At 38.9% G+C, this 22,012-nt stretch overlaps 1 protein-coding gene across 3 annotated transcripts in view; it reads left to right on the top strand.

The window, feature by feature from the left end:
* The window catches only part of LOC109468024 (coiled-coil domain-containing protein 138-like), a 56,420-nt gene that overhangs the window by 1,464 nt on the left and 32,944 nt on the right, over window positions 1-22,012 (top strand). For 2 of the 3 annotated variants that reach the window (XM_019766232.1, XM_019766233.1), the window contains exons 4-16: window positions 196-419; window positions 818-955; window positions 1,174-1,293; window positions 1,438-1,515; window positions 1,807-1,941; window positions 2,253-2,396; window positions 2,744-2,863; window positions 2,955-3,162; window positions 3,279-3,334; window positions 3,731-3,799; window positions 10,863-10,914; window positions 14,339-14,477; window positions 18,489-18,633. In XM_019766232.1, the coding sequence (XP_019621791.1) occupies window positions 196-419; window positions 818-955; window positions 1,174-1,293; window positions 1,438-1,515; window positions 1,807-1,941; window positions 2,253-2,396; window positions 2,744-2,863; window positions 2,955-3,162; window positions 3,279-3,334; window positions 3,731-3,799; window positions 10,863-10,914; window positions 14,339-14,477; window positions 18,489-18,630 (1,625 nt within the window). In that variant the 3' untranslated portion in view covers window positions 18,631-18,633. Of the gene's footprint in view, window positions 1-195; window positions 420-817; window positions 956-1,173; window positions 1,294-1,437; window positions 1,516-1,806; window positions 1,942-2,252; window positions 2,397-2,743; window positions 2,864-2,954; window positions 3,163-3,278; window positions 3,335-3,730; window positions 3,800-10,862; window positions 10,915-14,338; window positions 14,478-18,488; window positions 18,737-22,012 lie in introns of those variants that run through there. The other variant, XM_019766231.1, reaches the window with a different exon arrangement.

Raw genomic sequence — 22,012 nt, 5'->3', positions numbered from 1 at the left:
TGTCCTGCTCCTTGCTACATCCAACACCACAGCTACAGTACCAGTTACTATGGTGACAGCAGTATGGTCCAGGTCATTGACCATATTGGTTTGGAGAAGTAGAAACAGAGCAAAAACAATATGTTTTCAATTTCATTCTCCAATGGTAAACATATTAGTTATAACTGGTGCATTGTTCCATCCTTGTATTTGCAGACCCTACTGTACTAGAGGAAGAGGAGACGTTCATGCCCACAGAGTCCCTGACCATCCCCACCCTGAGGTCCAGTCTGTCCAGTCAGAATGACGAGGATTTTGACCCTCTGAGTGTCCGGAGGTTCCACCGGAAACACTCGGCCAGGAGAAGAGAAGACAGGACTTCACCAGGGAATGTCAAGAAGATCTACAAGGAGCTGGTGTCCATCAACAACAAACTGCAGGTCTGTTTGTTTGTTTGTTTGTTTTGCATAACTAGTAAAGTGCTGTTAGGTGTTACACACCTGTCCAGTTTTGTACAGGAAATACAAGCTGTATAAGTCCAGACTGTACAAGGTTTGAACCACTCACATGGAGATGGACTCCTACTCTTTTCGATAAGTGTGGTGGGATCTTTGACATGCTTGAGGTGTGGCTCTCCTCAAATGCTGGATCTCCGGCTTTACATCCCATCTGAGAGTATGACCCTAACTAAAGCAAGATACTCATTTTCACCTTAGTTGAGTGAGGAAATAAATGTAAAGTGTCTTTTCCAAGGACACAACACTTGGGCCTGCCAGGGATTAGAACTGTATCAACAACCCTAACCACAAGACCACCTTGCCCCCTTATTTCCCCCCAGGAGGAGAATGCCTTACTCCATGAGCGTCAGGAGGAGCTGGGTAGGAGAGAACTGCTGGTACTTGAGAGGGAGAGAGCTCTGGATGAGATAGAGGAACAACATGGAGACCTGAACAAACACTGGGCCATCATGCAACATGTAAGTACTTGGGTAAAGTATTGAAGTAGACATTTGGTTAACTTAAAGCATTAATGTTCAGTGGGAGAAGGTTAAACCTTTGCATTCCATACATGATATACAACAGTTACTATTTCTTGTCAGAATCAATAGAAGACTAGATTTGCAGTAAGCAACACTGGGTAGACATCTATTCCCATTTTATTAATAACAGATGATGTTCCCATCCCTGTTTACAGAAACATAAGAGAGAGTTGGGACAGTGGGAGGAGGCCTTGAAGGAGAGAACAAAGGAGAACAAGAGACTTCAGCACTCGTTTGAAGTCATGAAACAGGCTAACGACCAACTCAGAAAACAGGTAGAAAAAAATACAGTTTCTCTGCTATGGCTATGGAGGTGTTCAAGAATGGTGAGTTTAAGGCTTACCAAGTACAGTTAAAAGTAAAAATTTTAAGAGTATTTTCCACACTTTTCTCTGCAATGATTTGATCTTTGTTCCTAGCTAACAGAATCTCAAGAGTCAAAGAAGAAGCTAGAGGCCCAGGCCAGCAGTCTAGAGAGAAGAGTGGTGAACCTACAGGTAGGTTCCACTGAAAACATATTTTTTTCCCCAAAAAACTTACATGTTTTACATTGGCAGTCCTGGGATTGATCATGTAAGTCTGCAGGACACTTTGAAAAATGTGATGGTATGTAGTCACTGGATAAATGAAACGAAAATCAAGGACCCAACTTCAAGGTCCAATCAAGGTCCAGAATGCATTTGCTTGCTTGTCAAACTTGTTTTCCTGTTGAATACTTACCTCTCATACAATAAAAGGAAGCCAAAAAGATACAAGAAAGTCCCCTGTAATGTTCTATGTGTTTACAGAGGAAGCATCAGTTTGCTGAGAGACAGAAGGGAGTAGAGAACATCCCACCTCCCCAGCCAGCAGACACCAAACCAGCAAAACCTGTGAAGGAACCACCCAGCAAGGGCACTGAGTCAGCCGTAGCCAAACCTAAGGTATGCCAGGCAAAGTTTAAATTTTGATCAAAGAACAGTCTAGCGTAACAAAGTATTAAATCTGTTTATTCTTACTCAATCACATTCATATATGGTAATCAGCCCCCCAAACTCTGTCCTGCCACTTGCTACATAATGTAACCCAACATCACAGGGTTTCTGCTACAGCACCAGTTACCATGGTGACAGCCATCTGGTCCAGGTCATTAACCTTATTTTTTTGGAACGGAAAAAAAGAAACAGATCAAAAACAATACGTTATCCTTCTTCAAGGGTGAACATAAATATGTATTTTGGTTGGCATTTTTCAGCCCAGTGGTCTGTTGGAGATATTAGCTGTGCTGTTAGACTGGGTTTGTGAAGCCAATCTGCAGCAGCAGCAACAGTCAGACGGCAGGTCCACTCCACTCATCAGTCTACCTGCACCTGAACTCATACAGGACAGGTGTATCAAGGTGAGTCATAGTGCTCATACAGGACAATAAATCACTCTCTATGGCCCTAGCTCATCTGTAATCCTAGCAAGTTGGATTCAGCTAAGTCACATGCCTCAGACTTGCTCTGCCTTTTGGGGGTGGTTTGAGATTGAGCTGGTTACAATGTGACTTGGAACATTCAGGTACATTAATCCATGCTTAGATAGATTAGATTGGGCCCTGAGTCCAATTTGCAACTTAGTATATTCACCTTGTTCTTGCAATGGTTAGATGTAGCCCAAAATTCTAGGCATGGCTGTTTATTACTCTGCCATGTTCTTACATTCTCTTTCATGTGCATCACCTTTCATATCTCACCTGCGCAGGTGCTGCCACACCTGAGTGAGCTGCTGCACCAGGTGTCCACAGGTCACACCAAACTGCACCTGCCTTGTCTACAGTTTGTGTTCTGGGCAATGTTCAACTTACAACAATCTGACAAACAGGTGGGTTCACTGTCCCATACGTGTATATAAAAATGTACATTGTATCCCCAATTGTATTCTATAGGATATTAACTTTTCCTTTCTTCTCCAGCATGTGTTATTATCGGCCACGTACCGGCGCCTGGGCGAGGAACTGTACAGACCCACCGTGGTCCGCTTCACAGAGGGCGAGAAGAGCCCGGGCGGAACTGTCCATTCTCCTCGCGGGGGGAAACCGCGTACGGGAGTCTACTTCAAGAGTAGCAACCTACAGGTCCGACTGTTGTCTGCACTCATCATACTCAAAACACTGCTGCAAGGTGGGTTGATACGTGTACTGTACGTCCTAAGTGTTGGAATACAGCTGCAATACCAAAGAATTTTACTAGAGGGCTCTGTCACACTGCTGAGTTCTTTCTGAATGTCTTTTCCACAGTTGACTACCTGGCCCAAGTGTTTGATGTGCTGAGGAATGACCTCAGACTGGAGAAAGTAAGTTTGATATATTCACAAGAAGAAAAGAGAGTTAGCTAGTTAGTTAAAAGTTAATCTAGCCCATGTACATAATTGTGTTTGTGTGTACATGTTGTGTGCATTTGTGTGTGTGTGTGACACTGTGTGTGTGTAAGCGTGTGTGTGTGTGTGTACGCATGTGTGTGCATGTGCACTTGTGTGTGTGTGTGGAGTGTGCATATTAGAGTCATTATGCAAGCAACAAGTAATAAAATCTAAGACAAAAACTTGACCCAGAAAGCTAATTTGAACATTGTTGATTTCTGAAAATCAAGGTTGTTAGATTACTCTGTGTGAAGGATTGCAAATCAGTATGGGTGAAGTCTGCTGTCTCTGCTTGCCTTCTTGTTAAAAGTCTGTTTTTGTCCCTTCCAGTGCAAAGAGCTGTTTCTCCACTACCAGGGTGTGCAGGTCATCCTTCCCTTCATCAAAGGTGGAAACAAGGTAAACAGTTACAGAACATTAATTTTAAAGAGAGTAAAATTCCTGGGACCAAACGTTTTGTCCATTCTGCCCTAATGAGATTGAAGAACAGCGTTTTATAATGGATTGTCCAGTCTATGATGATAAATCAAAAAGCTGTTCAACCTTCTATTTGCTCATTCACACATCTTGTTTGTAATCATACAATGTAGGCTGGTGGACTGCACAGAGTCATAGACCATAAGGTCTTTGCCAAACTCTAGATTATTCACTAAGGTTCAAAAACTTTAAATCTACCCAGATCAACTCCTGTATGATCATGAAGCTCTCATTGCCGTAAGGGAGGACAGAAAAAGTAGTCTAACATTTACACGTACATTTGACATGTAACTAGTAACATAATAGCCGGGGGTGAGGTGTTCTGGAGTCAGACTCTCAGAGCATAATATAATAAGAGAAAAGATTGTGCTAAGGCCAAAATCTATGTTGATTACCTTCAATGGGTATAAGGCTTTCATTGTGATAAGGGAAGCCAGAAATACTCGTAGACTTAAACATTTGCAACTTTTCTCCATTTGGTCATTTAGTCATGATATAACAGATAGGCCAGGAGGGGCTATAGAGAGCACAATGTATACTATGCTCAGGCCTAAATCTACATGTAGCTTGATTAGTTTTGGTATCACACCCCATTGCCTTAGGGGAGGTTATATGTTCACAGTCAAACATTCACAAATCTGGTCCATTTGCCGTGGTCAGATGATACAGGCCAGACATAGACCATAAATGACATTGGCCAGAGGCTGTGAACTTGGTCATCACAGACCATTAGGTTATAACCATGCAACAGATAGGAAATCCTCCTTGATTAGGTTGAGTAGTATGAGTACACATGAAGATTTTTTGCTGTAGGGGATGCAATGGTATGGTCATATGGTATACATGTGACATACAGGGCTTGAAATACCACCTGCATAATTATATACAGGTCAGTACAGGAAATTTGAGCTGTGCAGGTACAAAATGTACATGTACAGAATGTATTTCTGATGTCTTACCAGTATCCAACCTGCACTGAATACATTGTATACATGTAGAAGTACATGTACATGATTTAAAGAAAAATATTTCTGTATATGACAGAGTTCAAAATTCGTATTCAAGACTTTCACAGCTTCCAATTTGGTCCATGCTTTATAAAAATTTTATAACACACTGATAAAGGTATTATACATTTTTGTACAGCTGATGCAGGTAGTATTTTGTATCCGTATGTAGAAGAAAATCATTTTGATCCCTGCTATATTATAGTCCATACATGTACATGTAAGCTGGAGGGATGTAGAGTTGGTGCTATTCAGACCACAAGGTCAATGCCAAACAACAGATAAAACGTGTGGGACTAAATCCAGCTTGATTAGCTTCTGTGTGAAAATGTCCACTGCTTTAGGGGTTGCCAGATATACACGCACAGATGAGTCTATCAAAATCCTTAGGTTCATGATTAAAGCATTCTGTAATGTTATAAGGGTTTGATAGACTAAACTGTGTCCATATCCCCTATGGCAGTAAATATGGGGGCAATAATCAAAGTGGATATGAACACACACAATCAGTTGGTTGGCAACAAACTTTTGGTCTGAAAAACTCTAGTCCACAGCCTTCTGGCCTATGTATAACATCAGGAATATAAATGTATAAGATGTCAATACACAATCATGAACTTACATTACAGATTTGGGAACTACTATCAAAACACTTTTTTTGTTAAATCAAAATTTGTTTTGAATCCACCCTGAAAAGACATGGTCTCCTAATATTGTTACTCTACGATTTGAAGAACTAGTACATTGTACTTAGACGTAGCCTTAAGAATTTTGGGAAGACTTTAAGACACAATCATTTCCATTTTCTTAGTTTTCAACGCCCGGTTTCACATGGTACCTGTGGGACATATTTCCTCCTCATGCCTGGAGAAGGAGGAATTATGAGCTTTGCTTGTTGTAAATTGACTTTTCGCTTTCTGGAGGGTTTTTCAGTTAACACATCCGCGCTCCAGTTGTCTGGCGTTCCCCCTTCTTTCCTGCGAGGGCTGTTTCATTCCAGAAGTTGTAAATCACTGGATTTATTTCTATCCATTCTGTACAGGGCTCACCTCCAACCGCTTGTAAATCAGTCGGTTTCTACCCCCGGCAAGTACAAATTATTGCTGTTCAACAACACTTGCAGGAGACCTTAATCCCTTTTCTGTTTCCTTTCGACAAGGGAGCCGGAATTGCATTTCACAATGTTACAGGTTAATCTTTGGAATTATTTTTCTGATGGAGGCCTAAAGATACGTGTAACTGTGGTCATGGTATAGCTACAAGTCTGTTTAACAGTTTTGTGTGGTAAGTTGGAAGGGTAATCAGTAGAATCATTTCTTTACGATATTTGTTTTCAAAGGATGATGAAAGAGCCAGGGGCATGCTTGTAGAATGAAAATGTTTTGAAAAGTAATCTATGATTTCTATTAATATAGAAATATTACAAATGGTACTTTAGTTTTCCACGGATCATATTGTAATTTTATATAAGTCTGAAACAAATTAATAAATGACAAAAAAAAACAGAAATTTTGAAACATAAAATTTTCTCTGTAATGCTACAGTACTATTAAAGCAGCAGTAAACTCAACTTTCTTCAAGTCGATATTCAGAACACCCCTAGGAGGCTGCCATTGATGTCTTAAACTTTTAATGCTTTCTTCACTTAGTTTCTCTGATGGGAAAGGAAATGTTCCTCAGAAGCCAGGGGTTAAGTCTGATTTCTTAGATGTTGTATCTGCCTGTGGAAAATTGTCAACCCCAAGCCTGCCTAACACAAGAACCATGTACAAGTACATTACAACTCCCCTTCCTATCATTGAAATAAGTCTAACCTGCAGGAATTGAAGATAATTAAGGCTACAACAAGTTAATTTGTTGGTTCTAAGATTTTTTTTTAGATATATACTCAAGTAGAAAAACATAATGAAAACAAAGCCCAAGGACCAATGGTTGATGCCTCAGGCTCAGTTTTATGGAGTGAAGTCAAGTTTTTTCTCCCTGCCCTCTACTTTTGTGATGTCTGCTTGCTATATTTTCACCTTAAAATATCCGAGAACCAAGGAAATAAATTGGGGTGGCCTACCATGTACAATTTGCAAACAAAAGTTTTCTTATATTCATGTATCCTGAAATAGTTCTTGTAAGTAATACCACCGAATGAATCTTCCGTTACCCAAAGTAAGGCTTACAGATAATCCCGTTGATAGATTTGAGATCTGTTAGCCGATTGCTTGGGGTAAGACATAGCAGGGATATAGAAGTCGAGGCTAATTGCAGCCACTTTTCACCGCTGGAGGAGCCGGGACCTTAGTGAGATCGTTCCAGCGCGGGGATGGCCGTGGGCTTGATGGAGGTGTGATCCAGGAATCTCCCGTCTCTCCCATCATGACGGTTTTATTTGGAGGTTATCAATTATAGGATTTCCTCTGTCTGCAGTGTTATCAATACTGGGCATGGCACGTAAGGAAGTTATACAAGTTTCTGGCCACATCAGTGTTATTTGTTGGTCCGCAGACATTAGAAAAATATAGTTACGTTAGTCTTATTAATTATAAGATTTTCCTCTATCTGCAGTTATAGGCCATAATTCATTGGTTCTCAGATTTGATATGTTTACTTGGAAAAACATAGTGAGAACAAAACCTGAGGACCACAGGGCCTCCAGTTTTACATGATCCTATCTGAGAGGGTGTCCCAAACCAAAGCTATGTACTCATTTTCAGCCAAGTCGAGTGAGGAAATAAGTGTAGGAAATAAGTGTAAAGTGCCTTTCTCAAGGGCGCAACACTGGGGCCTGCCAGGGATTCGAACCCCAAACCTCTAGATTCTAAGTCGACAACCCTAACCACAAGACCACCTTGCCACCTCTAATGAAGTATTGATCATCAGCATTACACCTGAGGCCTGTGGACTACTCCGACAGTGTTTTCCTACTAAAGTAGCCGTTAATCTAGCTAATGTTTCACTAAAGAGCTGGTGTTTTATAGTCTATAAACGGTCAGAGGTACAAATCGACTTTTCGTGCGATCGTAAAGCAAGTCAGGCGAGTAATTCATCAAGGAAATATTTGATGCTGGTCAAATCCACGCATGCAAACTTAATCAATCTGGAAAACTGTAAGGAAAATTGTCAATAAATTATCGAGGTTTGATTTCTTTAACCCTCTCCCTGCTGCCTAAGACCATTGTCTATTTGTTACTCGTAACTGTGCAATATTTGTCTCTCTGTTTTTAAACACTAGCATGCAATTCAGAGCTACTTTTTTTAGTTGCGCTGCCACGTGCTAGCGATTGTACTTACTGATCAATCAATAAACAATTATTATTATTAAGACCAGAACTGGTGCCAAACGGATACATGTACTTTAGCATTCTGAAGGTTACCTGTAAGCTGGGTCATGTGTCACCATATAAACCTTGAATAGATGTATTTTCAGGCAGTTCATCTATTATAAATACTAAGTTAAACACGAAAGTTAATCTGTGTTGGAAAGCCTCTTGACAAAGTTGAACTTTAAGTTGAGCCTGAGAGAAAATCTATACATACCGGTACAGTTTGTACAGTTTCTTAAGAGGCAACAGGGCTCAAAATCCTTTTTTCTGTATAACTGCATTGAAAAAAATTACCCACACCAGACAAGTTTTAACTGTACCACTCAAAATTTAGGAAGCATGGATCATACTAAACTGTTCAGAAATCATCGCTAATATTTATGTTAATAATATACTTCACAAGTGGTGACAGTCATTACAGCAAATGAAAGTCGAACGTAGTCTGACAGTGTATACATGTATATCAACCCAGTACATGGACTGGTGCAGCCTATGTGCACGTAGACATTACAGGTTTAATTCAACCTGCACTAACCTTCATATGCAGGTGGTATTTCAAGCCCTGGTTGAGTACAGAATAGTCAAATTCAGGTTTTTACCTCAGTTTTACTTTGGAACACCCAAGAACCAATGAAATAACTTGTCCTGTCCTCATCTCTAGTGTCAGTGTTACCGCCCAAGTTGTAGATAATAAAGCGATTGTTACAGCCAGGTTTGTAAATGAAAGCTGCACAGGAGTGCATGAAACTGCCGCTGGCCGGAGAACTGTTAACGGCCGGAAAATTGGACTTCTGTCATCAAATCACTCCACGGCTGTAAAGTCATAATCTGATGGATTAACAATTGCCCTTAGATACCAGACTTTTAAGCTTTTTAAACGTAACGTAGCTGTGTTTTCTTTTACGTCGACGCAGGTTAGACATCCGTGTAATGAGATACACAAGAAATTTTACAGTTACTCAAGCAACACTCAAGAAACAGATTGAAGAGTTGTGACTAGAGTCCGCCATCTTTGTGTTCACACTTGCAGTTTCGAGCCAAATTGATTCAAACCAAAACATCTTGAACTATAATTTATATGTACATGTACAACTGTACATTGTTGTACCTCCTCGAGGGGATAATTTTGGAATCGTTTTGGAGAAATTTGAATCAAATTGGAGTGTTCACATTGCAAAGATTGAATCCGTTTGAGGAATTGTGAAACAATTTGATGCTGAAACCGATTCAGTTTTTTAATTTTTTCTTCTCTGTGATTCTGCCCTCCCCTCCATGTCCTGGGTGGCACTAGGATATGAAATGTCACACCATTAATAAAACTCTGCCCTCAGCCATACAGTCCTGTTTTCTCACCTTTTGTGGGATGGACTTTTTATAAATAAATGATCCAGGTGTTGCATTCATGCATGGGATGATTATGAATAATGTCTACCATTAGTCAATGAAATATTATGAAAAAATAACTCGATCTTCCATTTTTATGATTACTCAAATGTTATCATTGCCCAGTCTCTCAAGAATATCAATCTTATTGTGAATGTAGTTTGTGGTCAAATGTGAAATGCAATTGTATTGTATGCATTGATAAAGGTTCTAAACCAAAGGCTTGAAATTAGTTTATATCTCTTTCCTACTCGTATCTTGTTGCCTCTAGATATGTACGTTGTCTAGCCACTTCTGACTTGGCAATAGCATCTTTCTACACATGCCTGCAATTTAAAAGGAGCAAAGTTTGCAATTTAATTTTCTGGTCTAAATGTACACATAAACATCCCTCAACTGTCATCCACAAAATCTGGTTTCTGTGATATAAAAAAAAATCATATAAAAAAATGCAATAAAACCTGAGCTAATGAGTAATTTTAACTCCACCGACTGGAAATCTGACATGCAACAATGGTTATCATCAGTGATTGAGCCTGCTAGGTATGTGGAAAATTAATGACAGGACATGGTCAAGCCTGTTTCAGTAATTCTACCTCGGAATTACCCCCTTCTCCGGCGAAATGTCAGGCTGTCCATTACAAAGCCACCCTGAGCCCACAGGTCTGCTGTGACACATTGCTAAATTGTTTCCATAACTATGTCCATTTCTTTCCAATCAAGAGTTTTAAATCAGCTGAACCAGGGTTAGGGGGCCAGCAGCAGTGGAAATGTCATCCTGGCCATAAAGCTAGACAAGTTAAGCTGACAAGTGATGGGGGGTTTGTAATTTTGTAACAGGAATTTTTTTTTCTACAGAATTTGCAATATGAGTCTTATGTGCGAAATAATTTTTTTTTGTATTAGAAATTCATGGTGCACACCTGAATAAAAAATTGTTTTTTCTACAAAATCGACAGGAGAAGGGTCTCTTAAGTGCTAAATTGTGATGTCTTCTTTTTTACGTTGCCATCCCAAAACATTTGGGATGTCACTACCTAAGATCTACTGAATGCAGTCCACCATTGTCTCTACTACACTGAATGTAACAGTCGTTTTGTTCTACTGGATGAATAGTTTCTCATTTTTTTCAGTGAAAGAACTAAAATGTTTGTAGATTATAAAGAAGTCATATTTGTTACATTGGGAGACTTTACAGTACATTATGTGTTTCCTCCATACAGTATAACCTCCTTCGTGTTTCGGACTCAAATTGACTCTGTTGTTTTGCTCCCCCTACAGGCTCTAATGGGAAGTGCAGTGGACATCCTTCTCCAGTTGTCAACTGAGTCAGGTAGGCAGGATTTTGATTCCATTGTAAACTGTCAGTAACTTATCTATTACTCCTCACATCGGATGTGAAAAAGCATGATCATCTGAATTTTGTCCTATGGTGTTGACAGTGTGATTGTTTTAGACTAAATGATTTATCCATCTGCAACATTGGAAACAAACATGTAGGATATATGAGACAAAGGCCCTTGGGACATAATTAAGCATCAGAAAACAAAATAAACACGGTTTCCAACTTGTGAGCAGAGCTTGTCTCAAGCATATCAGATGTTTCTTACTTAGAAGAGATGCAGTACCAGTAACCTGAACTTAGTTTAGTGCCTAGAACTGGTCACATCCGATAAAGGCATCCAATGCAATTTCAGGGTGGCAAAATAAAAATATTCTGGATGAGAAAATCTGTCTGATATTCACATTTGCCATTATTTCTTAACATATTTTCATCATCATTCATACTTCAAGTGTTTAAAATAGCCACCAAATAAATAAGCTCCATAAATAAGTAGAACAAGCCTACGATATTGAATAACTTTATTAAGGAGCAACTGTTTTCCATCAGTGTGCTATGCTTACCCTTTTAAAAGAATGACCAGAAAATTGACTTTGAAAGTCAAGTTTTGCCACCCTGAAATTGCATTGTAAAAAGAAAGAAAGTGTCCAACAGCACTTGAGACAGTCATACATGTAGAAACTCACAAAAAGGTGTAGAATTCAAAGACCAACAAACTAGCCCTCACAGATTCATCTTGTTTGTACGTTGAAGACAGACAGTCCAACTCACAGACCACATTCCTCCTCCTGCCCGGAGCATTTGCAGACTGTCAGGATTTACGACCCTGTTGTAGTCAGGATGAAGTGATGAAGTGTGTTACTTCCTGAGTACTTCCTGTTCCTGCATGATTACTGGTGTCTGACACAGAAACTGGACATGCTTCGCAGGGATGAGGCTTTCCACCTGTTCTACCGGCACTGTCTTTCCTAACTTGCAAACAATGGGATGTCATTTTTTCTTAAGATTCAATGAAGAGGGGTTAGAAGTATCATAAAGTACACAGAGAAATTTATACTGTTGATTATCAAAACTCATCTGTTTAATATGTACCTTCTCTTGCATTGAAAAGTGAGAAGTCAATCTTGTATTGACTCCGTGAAGTGCTACAGTACTCTAAAGTACATGTATGTTAATGTTTATAAATACACCTTTCAAATTGCTGTAGATGCAATGACCTGTGCTTAAGTTCTAAATGGTCAATTTGATAGGCTTGACTCTCTCTGTCTTTCAGCTTTCTTTTCAATCTACAAAAGGCAGTTTTGTTCCATTACCAGTAGTTCAAATGAGGAAATTGCTGATTTTCAATGGGCTTTTGTAACAATGAATGAATGAATGAATGATATTTATTTGCAAGTTCTTGCCCATGTGGGCTAAATGCAGTAGTTTCACATGAAACCTTTAGTACATTAAGAATCATTACTACTCTCTTGTAGCTTTCACAAACAGTCAGAGAAACAAAACAACTAAAGCTATGCTACACTAATATCTATCGTTTACAAAACAGTCTAACATATAGGGCTATACTATCATTAAATCTATTGTTTAGTTGTCTCTTCCTTCTTAAAACAGGTGTATACAAACTCACTTAAGTTTTTTTGTTGTACAATGTTGTCAAAGGATGTTTAAGTTTTGAGCATGAATACCTACATGTACTGCTGGTCCAAACTCTTGCTTAAAAGTGTTCAGAGTTTGTAAGACTTCTTCTTTCTTGTTGAAACTGACTGAAAAACTTGTGTGAGCATAAGTGGCAGCTTTCATAACATTTACCGAACAAAAAGGTCCACTGGAAATGTACCCTTTTAAAGGTCAGCAGGTTTGCCCCGGCTTGCCTGGAAAAATGCAGGCCGTCATATTGTCCCATCATCTAGAAATTACATGCCAAGCACTGATAAAGTTCTGTTGTCACTTGGCATTTGTGAAAGGTCCGGGCTGCGACCCCTCCGAGTGGTACACTTGTTTTTTGTCAGGCATGATTCATTTTGCCTCCCCTGCCCTCGTGTGTGGGGCTCAGTGTGGAGCGAAAATTCATCATGTTGTAGTTTAGATGATTTGACAAGGCTGCCGAGGTGCTTGTCGTAATTCTCGTTAGAGTAAACTTTCAGGTGTTGAAGGAAACTTTCTTGACGTTTCAAGGCCTTTCCTGAGGACGATTTCTGGATCCGTTCGCGAGGAATTTTGGCTCGTAAGTCGTCTGTTTTTCCTCATTTTGGAAGGCTCTTGGACACCATCCCACAGTGTACATGTATATTTTATACATGCCTTTTAAGCTTCAACTAGAAAGTTACTGGTATATTTATAAACCCTACATGTAAGCCTTAGATAGTCAATCTCTAGTTCAAAGTCTGTAGACAATATCTTCAGTCATCAAAATATAATGATTATAGGCAAAAGTAGCCATTCTATTTAGTTTATTTAGTCTATTTAGATTTTAGTTCAGCAGTAGGGAGAGAGAAAATTTGTTTTGTATAAGAGGGTACTGTAATGCACTTTATGTTCGCGTTAGCAAAAGTTCTCGGTCTGAGAAAAATGGACATATTTGCAGAACTATACATTCACGGTGGCGGCAGGTCAGCAAAAAAGGCGGCAAATTATTTGTTTGCAGTAATAAGTTTGCAGTACAGAAGTGACTGCGAAAACCACAATATGAATTAAAGTACTGCAAAAAAAATCATATTTCCTTATACAATTACTGATGACTTTGCTGCAAGTACAAGCTCTGAGTATAGTCCATTATCCAATGACTTTATGAAGTCTGACATGGTGGACAATATAAGCCTACGTTCCCTCTTGGTATTTACAGCGCAGACACCGGTCAGGGTCGTAGCCTGCCTTTCTTATTAGAAGCCACGGCTGCATTCAAGTTCTGCCCAACTATAAGTCAGGTGTCATCAATTACATCGCATCAAAGTCACCTGGTTACCTCTAACATTTCAGTTCTCATCACTCTATCATCATCACACCTTGTCACTGTTGGCCTGTTTTTAGATTGAGGACTTTTTGTAGTTACATGTAGAATTTTCAGGTTGGCTTTTAAGTCCAGAGGATGCCATCCATAAAATCAAGTTTGTGTCCTATCAACTAACCAACGAAGAAGCCAATGTTAGATGTTACAATGCATCAGCTTTTTTTAATCTCTACCCATAGTGATGTTACCCAGATTCCTGGACAGTTGCAATAAAAAATAATGACAGCTGGTTGCTCTGCTGCTGAGAACTTCCAATAAACAAACAAGCAAACAAACAAGTAAAATTAATACGTGTAGTTGGAGTAATGAGACCTGTGCTCTACTGCTAAGACCTTACAATAAGCAAACAAAACAAACGAACATTAAATGTTATTTACATGTGTACTTGTGTTTGTATTTTCCCCGTAGCGATGTTACCCAGGTTCCTGGACAGCTGCAGTAATGAGTCCTGGTTCCGAGCCTGTGCCCTGCTACTCAGAACTCCCAACCTGGACATGAAAGTATTGGAGAAACTCAGCATCATCCTACAAAAACTCTCCAAGATCAAGTAAGTATACATTTTTCTTCTAATATTTATTTTTGTCTTCACCAATAAGATAATGTTTTTAGGTCTTAGTTGGCATATGATGCAAGGTGTTGAAGTATGATTTAAAAGACAACAAAATACTTAATAAAACATTAAAAACAGTTTTTTCTTTATTTGTGAAATTTGTTAAGTGACCTGTGAATTGTCTTACATATGAACACTTCAAATGCACTTGAGCATACAAGACGTACATCAAGAGCATATGTTCAAATTGTACATTACCTTGAAGGCTGAAGTACCATCTGAAAGTACGTTCCTATTGTAGTAGTAGTAGTACGTCAAAGTCCGACTTACACAGTGACAGGAAAATTTGACATACAGAGTTAACGTATGCTCACATGCGTATTACGCAGTTTTTGTACTTCAGGTTTTTGCCCGCATGTAAAAAGGATCTAAGGAAGTTGAACTCTTGCCACTTGCGATTCATTAACTTGTGATGAGTTTTCAGCTGAATACACTAGGGGTGTTTAAAGCACTGTGCTCTAGTATTTTATGACACCTAATTAACAAGTAATTTCAGGACACCTAATCAAGTACTAGAACACAGTAGCAGGCAGTAGAAAAGCTAACATTAGGGACTCATGGATCAACCTCATTAGTGTCAAAAACTAATTAGAAAATTGATAAGTTCAGAATTCTCCTAACTAGCCTTCTGAAAGGTTAAAGCAAACTTTTCACAGTTGAGAAAAAAACTGTGTCATCTCTTGAATATTTGTCCATTTTGGTACTTAATGGTATTCTCTACACTTAAAGGCACCCTAACTGATTTCAGGGAAGTAAAATTGGTCATTTTTACAATGTATTGAATCATCCCTATCGCAGAGTGTATTGAGAGGCAAAATGCCTCATTCAGAATATTTTTGTCTTGTCGCCCTGAAATAGCATTTGATCACAAATCAAGTCTAGAAAATACCGGGGCCAAGGATTGAAACATTTGACTTCCCAGCTGACAAGGCTGACAAAAGAACAGGCTTTCAGGCTCAAACTAGGTCACAGTGCTCTTCATATGTTCATTTATATTGATCTATAGGCTTCTGACAACTTAATGATGATATGATATGCCTTTATATGATCACATGAATTCAGGCAGTCAAAATGTTATGTTTCACACTTTTCTGTTAGCTTTCCATAGACATTTTTTTCCAGATAAATCATTGAAAGTCCACACTGTCCTTGTTAACAACATTTCAACCAAACATATATTTATATTGATCTATAGGCTTCTGATAACTTAGTCATGTTATGACTAAGTTAAAACATTATGTTTCACACTTTTCTGTTAGCTTGTCATGTACATACTGTTTTTCCAGATAACTATTGAAAGTCCAAACTGGCCTTGTTAATAAAGTTTACAACTAATTCAAGCAAACGTCCTGAGTTCAGTTTTACATTCTGACTAAGGACACTTTCTTTTCTGATCTACAAATCAAGGCAGATTTATCCTGTAACCAATGATTGCATTCAGCAATCCGAAAGGGCAAAAGGAAAATTACACTGTTGATCAGAGAGAGAAAGAGAGGGAAGCGGTAAGTTGCGCCTAATGTCATGCGCTAATTGGAAACTGTCAGAAATGGATGGCATAATTACTAGGATTAGCTGCGTGGTGCGGGAGAAATGAATCTACCTGACCCGCCTCACCCCCGGAATTGGAAATAGAGGAAGACGGAAGGCTGAGCGGAGTCGCCGCGGACAATAGCCAGTGAGGAATCAGTCAATTACCCAGACTCGGCACTGGATCATTGGAAGTTTGATAAGCTTTCATTTCGAGGCGGTCGTTAGGCCGTGACAACGTGATCAATTGCGCCGCAGTGTTTCAGAAGAAGAAAATGGGACTGCTGACCTTTGACAGATGTATAGTTTGTTTTCGTTGGTTCTTTATTAGACAAGCTCAAATGAGCATTAAGCAGTGGGAAAAGTTTTTAACTTGCAGAAGTAGAAATATTAACTTGATAATTAAGTTTTGAAGCTGTCAGAAATAAAATATTCATGCAGGAAGAAGAAATAGAGTCCAGACTAGTACTGTGGACCTTTGACAAAAGCATAGCTTGTGATCCGTGGTTCTTTAGACAAGTTCAAATGACCATTAAAGCAGTGAAAAAAGTCTTAGGCTTCCTGAAGTAAAATATTCAGGAGAAATTACAGAAAGTAAACCTTTGACAAAAGTATAGTTTGTTTTCGCTGTTCCTTTATTAGATAAACTCAAATGGTCATTAAGCAGTGAAAAAAGTTTTAACCTTCTGCAGAAAAAAATATCAGGAAGCATTAAACAGCGGACCAGTCACAAATTTAAGTATACTTTGTTTTTGCTGGTTCTTGTCACATTCAATCATTAGTTTTAGGAAAAAAGTTTTAGAAAAAATCTTTCAGAAGAAAGAAAGAAGAAACTTTAAATGAGATTGGTAACAGCAGGAAACAAAGTAAATGTCCCTCTGGTTGGTCAGGGCTACGATTAACAAGAAAAATTAAGGACATCCATCAAAGAATTAACACATGCCCCATTTATCAATAAGCAGTGTTACATTGCTCATTAGTGTGATTATCAAAATGGAGACAGGCCAATTTGAGAAACACACAACAACTGGGTTAATTATATGCGTACAACAGTTATAACTGTTTTCTAAATTCAATAATGTTACAGTTTTTTACTGGAATGAATGAATATTTAGATGGATCATGAATAGATGGATGAATAAATGAATGATTGAAATGAGGTATGGGTTTTGGCAGGTTCAGGCCTGCAAGTTCCTTTTCTGAGTAAACTGTTAACTGTCTATTAGACAAGATAAGGACTGTCCATAACACTCCATCCAGTATCGATTCCTTTCTCTGTAGCTGCTGACTCCTTTGTCCTCATGTAATGTCCAGTCATCTTGTTGTGAATCACTCTGTCCCCTTCACTAAAAAGCAGAATAAAAAGAAAAAATGGATAATTTTGGTATTTTTATGTTCAAAGTAAGTTTGTGCATTGGAATAATTAGGTAACAACTAATAAGCATCTTGAAGTGATTTTCATGTATACTCTAGCAACATTGATTTAGTTTGATCAATATGTTCCCATTCGAAGCTCAACATCTAAGGGTAAAAGCAAAGGTCAAAGCAGGTCACTCTCTAATGACGCGAAGCGTAACGCTCTTTTGATAGCTAAGAGGGCCGCTACACCACAGGTTGTGTTTTTGTTCCAATCACACCATAGCCAGTGCGCCGTCAGAACGTACTGCACCTGTGCAAAAACCCGGCATGTATTGTGCATAGCACTTTTGTATGGCCATGCTCGCGTACATGTACATGTATTTTAAGGATGACATAGTTGTCAAATGTTGTGTCAGAAAAGATTTTTTGCAACTGGCAAAATTCTGATGCAAAGTTGACCAAACAGCTAACAGAACCTGTGCAAAATCTGGGTTTCACACAGATGCAGTGCATTATGCTGACGTGGTACCATAGCCTGGTTACCATCCTCCACAGGCCAGCTTAGTTACCTTCGCCGAGAAGGTTATGTTGTCAGAGGCGTTCGTGTGTGTCTGTGGACACGATAACTCGAGAAAGCTTAAGTTAAATGGATTGTTTTGATACTTGGTAAGTGGGTAGGTCTTGATGAGACCTCAAAATTATTACATTTTGGATCCCTAGTGGCTTGTTATGGTACTGCAGCTGAACTTCCGACTTTGATATCTCATGATCTAAACATGCTAGGGTGATGAGATATGGATGGTAGGTACAATGTAGCTCTTGTGCTGGGAAGAAGTGACGTGAGTTTAGGCCCCCTAGCGGCTTGCTCTGGAACTGCAGGGCTATCTGTTTGAAAATATTCTAAAGTCATAAAACTCACTGAGGATATCAGGTCATCAAATTTGGGGGGGTTCAACAGTACTGTTGAATTCTCAGCAAAGAGTTCCTAGTTCTCATTATAATATAAAACAAACTTGAAGACAAAACGACTGACTGCCTTTTGTCCATGTTTCCCCCCTACAGAGCCAATAAGAAGTACTTTGAGGTGTTCACCATAGGAAACATGCTGCAGGAGACGTACCGCACCTGTGATCCTCAGCAGGAGTTCCTGGCACTCAACCTCCGCTCCATCCTACACAACCTCGGCATGATCAAGCCACACTGATTGGTGGGTGATTGTCATGTGACCTGTTTTCATTGGTCGAGAGATGCAAAACACCATTATCATCACCATCTTTGCCACAATAACCATCATGTGATCTTTACACCTGTTTTCAAAGCTGCATTGACCTGTTATTGGTTACATGATGCAATGTCCAGTCATGTGACCTTTAGACCTGTTTCTATTGGTTAAAAGTTGCATTAACCTGTTGTCATTGGTCGCATGATGCAATGCCCAGTCATGTGATATTAAGACCTGTTTCCATTGGTTGAAAGTTCTAAAGCCTGATCATATTACCTTTAGACCTGTTTCCATTGGTTGAAAGTTTCAAAACCTGATCGTGTCACCTTGAAAAGCTATTTTATTGGTTGATATCTGGAGAGTCACCCTCAGGCAGTTGAGCTTGTCTCAGACATTCATTTGATGATTCTGACTTAGGGGGAAATATGCTATTCCAGTAACCCAAACTTGCCTTACACTGAGCAAATTCATTCCATAATAAGTATTGTGGAACAAGTGTCAGGGCTGATCATTTGGTGTTAACCACTTCCTCATACTTTTGTGTGTGGAGCCGAATTTAAACTGAAAGAATTAACAAAGTGATCTCGATCCAGTTTAGCTCACTGAAGAGCTACTCTTCCACTGGTCCAGAGAGAGAGAGAGAGATGGTATTTATGGGTTTATTTTCCACAATCAAGTACAATCAACAGTGGATCACAGCTTAATGTCCTGCCTATGGACTGCAACCCTGTCCATAAGCACGCAAGTCAGGTGAACAACACAGCCGGGATTCGAACTCCAAAATCTAGACTTGGTCCAGAATCAAGAATCAGTAACCTCTGGATGCTATACCAAATTGAAGTGGCAGCCACCTTTTAGCAGTAGGTACGTTGTCGATACCCGTTAAGCCTGACGCTAAGGCTTAGGATTGCCAACCATTTGCTAACCCGATCCCTGCCACGCTCTCGTGATCAATACAACTTAACCTGATCAATACGCCTGAAAGAGAAAGGACAGCCATGAAAACCTGATAAATTGAGGTATAAGGCTGGTGTATTTGTCATCACGGGTAGTATTTAATTTATAAACCGTAGGAAATTCAATACTGTACAGTATACAACATGTAAGTACAATACACCATTCAAAAAGACAACGCTATCCTGTCCTCAATAACCAACGCCACACCAATTTCATTTTCAAGGTGAAAATACAGCAAGTAGACATCATAAAGGCAGGAAGAATAGCTACTGTCTTGTACAGTCATGTATGCTACATGTGGATCCCAATAAAGTCAAGTCAAGGGAAGGAACTTCAAGGAAAACTTGACTATGAATGTATCTACTCGTGAAATAAGAAAATCAGATTACAGTATTTATTTTGCACTTACGTGTATATCCCAATTGAAAGAATTATTAAATGCAAATAAAATGTTATTTGTTAGTAACCGCAGCTATGCTTGTTTTGATGTTCACTGCTTACTAAATCATTATGCCACTGCTTGTTCCATGTTTCATAATCAGCGTTTTTGTCTCCTTGTTCATGTAACACATACTTGTAATTGTGCAGTCTACAGAATTAATGTTTTGTTTGTAGTTTTTGTGTTTACAAAAATGTTCACTGTTTACTTTATCATGCCACTGATTGTGTTCATGTTTGATAAATGTTTTCAATGTACATGTATTTGTCTTTGTGTTAGTTTAACACATACCTTGTCTTTGTGTTAGTTTAACACATACATGCTTGTTGTATATTGTCCATTGCCACAAATAAAAATCTTTCACTACGAACGGTTGAATTGCAAAGATTCATATTGATAACTTCTATTAAAAGTACCTGTAATTACTGTAGTTGGTTTCATTAACATTAAAATATTACCATGATTATGAGACTGCTGATTATAAAATGCATTCTAAAATTTGTTGTATGGCTGTTGTTTTATAACTATAGAATAAAGTCACAGTAACAACTTACAGGATTTTATTTGACGCGGATCGCAGACTACTGTGGTATCTATGGACATAAGTCAGTCATTAGTAAGACTATTTTTATTACTCTCATTTGGAATGAGCAAGAAACGCTATTATTCGTCATGCCTGTTAAAAATTTATGTCTGCGCAAAACTACCCAACGATCGTGGCGTATGGATTACTACTAACCAGTAAAGCATTCTTTGCATCATTTCCATTCGTAATGTTTCTCCAAATCACCTCATTTATGTATTGTAATGATCATTATAGTTTGAGGATAGTTTTTACGTGATGCAGACTCCTATAAAAGGTAGATCATTAAGCTGTGATAATGTTTTTACTGGCAATGAATGTACATAATACTCTGCCAAAGTAATGAAGTGATAAAAGCTATTTCCTTAATGTAGATTTTTGTGTGCAACAAACTTGTAAAAAAGGGAGTTTTTTAAGCTTCTCGTGGCCTGAACCTGTGGGGTTGTTTTAGGCAAATGATGATTTAGTACCAAAGGTTGTCAAAAAGTCACTGAACAGTCTGAAGTTCATTACTACTTCATGAAAAATCTCTAATTATCTAACAATCAAGATAGAACAAGCAGGAGTGGCCTGAAATGGGAAAGTTTAATTGCTTTCCAAAACAAAACGCCATTCAGTAAGTTCAAGGAACATTCAAGTACTAGTAACCATATATCAAACTTATCCACAGTTAACCTCGTACCAGTATATATACTATCACTATAGCTAAGGTGGTGATGGGGAGGTGGTGGGTCGAAATTCAAGCGGAGCGGACCGAAAACATGAACCGTCTCCCCCAAAAACAGAACAAACTGAGAAAGTTCGAAGGTCACGGGGGGAGCGGTCACGTGGTTTGTGGGCCGAACGAAATCTTTTAGTTGTTTCTAATTACGAAAAATTTTCATGCGGACAATTTTTCCCAAATTATCTAACAATCAAGATAGAACAAGCAGGAGTGGCCTGAAATGGGAAAGTTTAATTGCTTTCCAAAACAAAACGCCAAAATAAGAAGGCCAAACTGCAAAAGAAAAGAAAATGACCCACAACGAAAGAAACAAACAAAATAACCTCCCCCATACCACAACCAACTTAAAACAACATTGCAATCAACATTAAACACAATATAGCTACTAGTAAGTTGTGCGGATCTGATGCACCATCCTAGCACAGAGTTCTAAACGTTTTTCCAACGGAACCTTCAGGTATAGTAAATAAGCATCTGACTTCCAGTCACCTTGAATACGAATAAGATCAACTGGTACACCTGCGTGGAAGGCAAATGACGCACCTCCGCGACGGCCACTATGCAATGAATAACATCTGGGATCCAAACCAGCTCTAACTAGAATTCTCTTAAACTCTCTGTCAAACACATTCTGAGTTAACGGTACAAAGGTAGATTTGTA

This window comes from Branchiostoma belcheri, unplaced genomic scaffold, assembly GCF_001625305.1.
Source record: "Branchiostoma belcheri isolate BF01 breed outbred unplaced genomic scaffold, Haploidv18h27 scaffold19, whole genome shotgun sequence".
In the NCBI taxonomy this organism is placed as follows: domain Eukaryota; kingdom Metazoa; phylum Chordata; class Leptocardii; order Amphioxiformes; family Branchiostomatidae; genus Branchiostoma; species Branchiostoma belcheri.
Note: the sequence above shows the minus strand (reverse complement) of the source record. Positions and strands in the feature narration are given on the sequence as shown.